The sequence below is a fragment of the Pinus tabuliformis genome, chromosome 5_2, assembly GCF_031772625.1.
Source record: "Pinus tabuliformis cultivar Carrire ecotype Pingquan chromosome 5_2, CPIR1, whole genome shotgun sequence".
Classification (NCBI taxonomy): domain Eukaryota; kingdom Viridiplantae; phylum Streptophyta; class Pinopsida; order Pinales; family Pinaceae; genus Pinus; species Pinus tabuliformis.
The window spans coordinates 980,294,352-980,296,969 of NC_142306.1; the positions used below are offsets into that span (position 1 = coordinate 980,294,352).

At 41.1% G+C, this 2,618-nt stretch overlaps 1 protein-coding gene across 2 annotated transcripts; it reads left to right on the forward strand.

Moving 5' to 3' along the window:
* The first annotated feature begins 517 nt into the window (after positions 1 to 517).
* LOC149162583 (uncharacterized) lies at positions 518 to 1,620 on the forward strand. 2 transcript variants are annotated; one of them, XM_089437324.1, is made up of 2 exons: positions 518 to 880; positions 992 to 1,620. In XM_089437324.1, exons 1-2 carry the CDS (start codon positions 636 to 638, stop codon positions 1,053 to 1,055), a joined length of 309 nt encoding a protein of 102 aa, XP_089293450.1. In that variant the 5' UTR covers positions 518 to 635; the 3' UTR covers positions 1,056 to 1,620. The 2 variants fall into 2 exon arrangements, with proteins under 2 accessions (XP_089293450.1, XP_089293451.1); XM_089437325.1 differs by having other exon boundaries at positions 534 to 877.
* Positions 1,621 to 2,618: the final 998 nt, after the last annotated feature.

Genomic DNA, 2,618 nt, shown 5'->3' on the forward strand with positions numbered 1-2,618 from the left:
AAACCATTTTATATTATTTTTATTTATAACATCGTTTAGAACCAATTTCCCAACCATATGAAAATTGTGAAATTCAAACAAATATTAAGATGCTTATTATTTGAGCAGATGGAAAATTGAAAAGTATAGCTGGTTCGAAGTTCTACATACTATATCCTCTGGAAATAATATAATCGAATTAGGTTGCGTATTACATGATAGAACGACATCATGATAGCCACAGGGCGGCTAAGAATCATCCACTGATAAATTAAAATAAATGATTGTGTTTCCACGCCCAGTTGCACCTAAATCCAGCCCCTGATAAATTAAAATAAAATAAATGATTGTCTTGGTCCCTCCTCCTCGTCTTTCGGTCATATGCACGGTTTGTGATAGGTTGCAGAAGCGATGTAAATGGGGGTTTAATTAACCAATTATGTTTTTATTAAATGCATATTTGTACCCTGCTGACGTGCCATCCCTTGGCACAGGCTTTGGTTCGGTTCCCAATCCGATTCTATGGTTGTGTTCCCAGGCGCATTTATGTTGGACACTGCTGATTCTATTCTCCGTCCTCCACACTGTAAACACATGGTGATCTCTTTGGCTTTAGTGCTCACTACATTGTATTAAACGTTGCCGTGGCGCGGCAGATGAACCCTTGGAGTCTGCGACCTTGGATTCCTCACCCCATCGACGGCGAAGGAGGAGGGAGGCCCCATCCAATTGCCCCGCCTCACCGTGGTTATGCCTCATTCTTTCCTCTACCTGATGCGTTTGGGTTCTGCTGTCTGGTTTCTCCTTGCACGGTGAGCGCTCCAGTTACCAAAGGCAGCCAGTGGTTTGGAGCGGCCGAGACCTCCCTTGGCGCTTGGATAGCCCGATCACAAGCCAGGTTGTTGTTTCCTTGCCAACTGATTGTAAAGCGTATTGCAGATTTCGTTTTCTCTTTTTCCAAAAAGCTTGATTTTCTAAACTTCTACTGCTAATCCCAGTTTTCTGATCGCAGGATAGAGGGAGATGAAGCTGTGGATTCGGGAGTTTTCACACAGGCAACCCATTTCATGTGTTAGTGCTGGTCGTTTATTCCGGGTAAGTACCCTATGCAATTAAAGGTTGCGGGTCGAGGTCATGGATGAATTCCGTAGATTATCTGGAAATTTTACTCCAATTTTGGAAGCTACAGTTCGTTCTTTGCTGTTATTGTTTAAATTCCCCGGTGTAGACCCGGATTGTGCGGGGTAGGGTTTACTGTTAACAGCTGAGGGCCAGCAGTGGTCCTGCGTTTGAGACCACTCAGGGTAATTTCCTCATGCAACTTCCAGCTTGTAATTTAACTCTATCTATAATCTCGTTGCTCTGGGTTTGCTAAAACTCAGGATTTTAATGGTTGTCCATACTCATGGAAGGACCTTATTACTTTTGAAAATACAGTTGTATGTTCGTAACCCTATTCTTTTGCTGGTTAGCGTTTGCACCATGTTGAAATCGCAGGTTGCAAGAATTGTTCCCTAATGGTCTCTTATGTGATTATGTCTCTGCAACCTTTCCTGTTGACATTTAGATATATTTGTATAATTGTTATTTTTCCCTTTTCTGCGACTGTAATGAGACTGGTTCTGATATTATATTGGTTGTGCCTGCGTGTGGATGGACTATGGCTTCAGGGGTTAACTGATTATGTTCTCGAAGTCTACCGTTCACTGTTTCTCTGTTTCTTTATATGAATTATAGTTTTCTTATAAGGCAGACGGTTACCCATTACTGTTTCTTGCATATTGAGTTTATTTATAATACTCCTGCATGTCTACACAGTTGAAATTGTTTTTAAAGGGGGTGACTGTTTCTATTATTATGAAGAAAATAAAGACTTACTGCAAGTTTTGTTAATGCTCTTGCTTCCAGGGTTATGTACCCTGTTATGTTTCTTTGTTTTCTCCTTTTTGGGTTAATACTCGAAGCTTCCCGGAGCGACTCGGACCCTAGAGGCAATCCTGTGGGTTTGTCTCTACGAAAACCTGAGTCGAAGAATTTCTTTTTTTACTCAAATATCCATAACAAGAATAGCACACTTACACTGCCCTAAAAATAATTAAGATTGGACTCTGTACAGGTGTTCCACTTCCCTCTGAAAACCTGAGTCGATGAAATTCTTTTTTTACTCGAATATCCATAACAAGAATAGCACACTTACACTGCCCTAAAAATAATTAAGATTGGACTCTGTACAGGTGTTCCACTTCCCTCTGAATAACTCGACAGAATGACTCTATCTCCCAAACTATGCTGTACTAGCTGCCGCAGTCGTTCCCAGACCCGTATGGTGTTACCGTCGCTGAAAACGGGCCGGGTACGGCTAAACCCTAGCACTCTGACATTCAAAGATTTGGACAACCGTCTCATCCCTAACGTATTATAATTTGTTTAAAATTGGTTCTTTTCCCCCTGCGAGTTAACTCATCCGGGTATCTCCCGAGACACATTCAAATTTTAAATTTTCGCTTAATCTTTAAGCCTCATACTACAGTTTCCATCTGCTACAGTTTTCCCATAGACAGAATCTCAGCTTTAAACGATTCAGCTAGCCCCCATAGGTACCTGTTCGTTTCTTGGCTTTATTTATTTATATTATTTGT

Bases quoted from the DNA above. Each gene is read 5' to 3' on its own strand.
- LOC149162583 (XM_089437324.1), top strand. From the start codon at position 636: ATGAACCCTTGGAGTCTGCGACCTTGGATTCCTCACCCCATCGACGGC. The intron at 881-991 runs GTTGTTTCCTTG...TTCTGATCGCAG, and splicing joins GCCCGATCACAAGCCAGGTT to GATAGAGGGAGATGAAGCTG.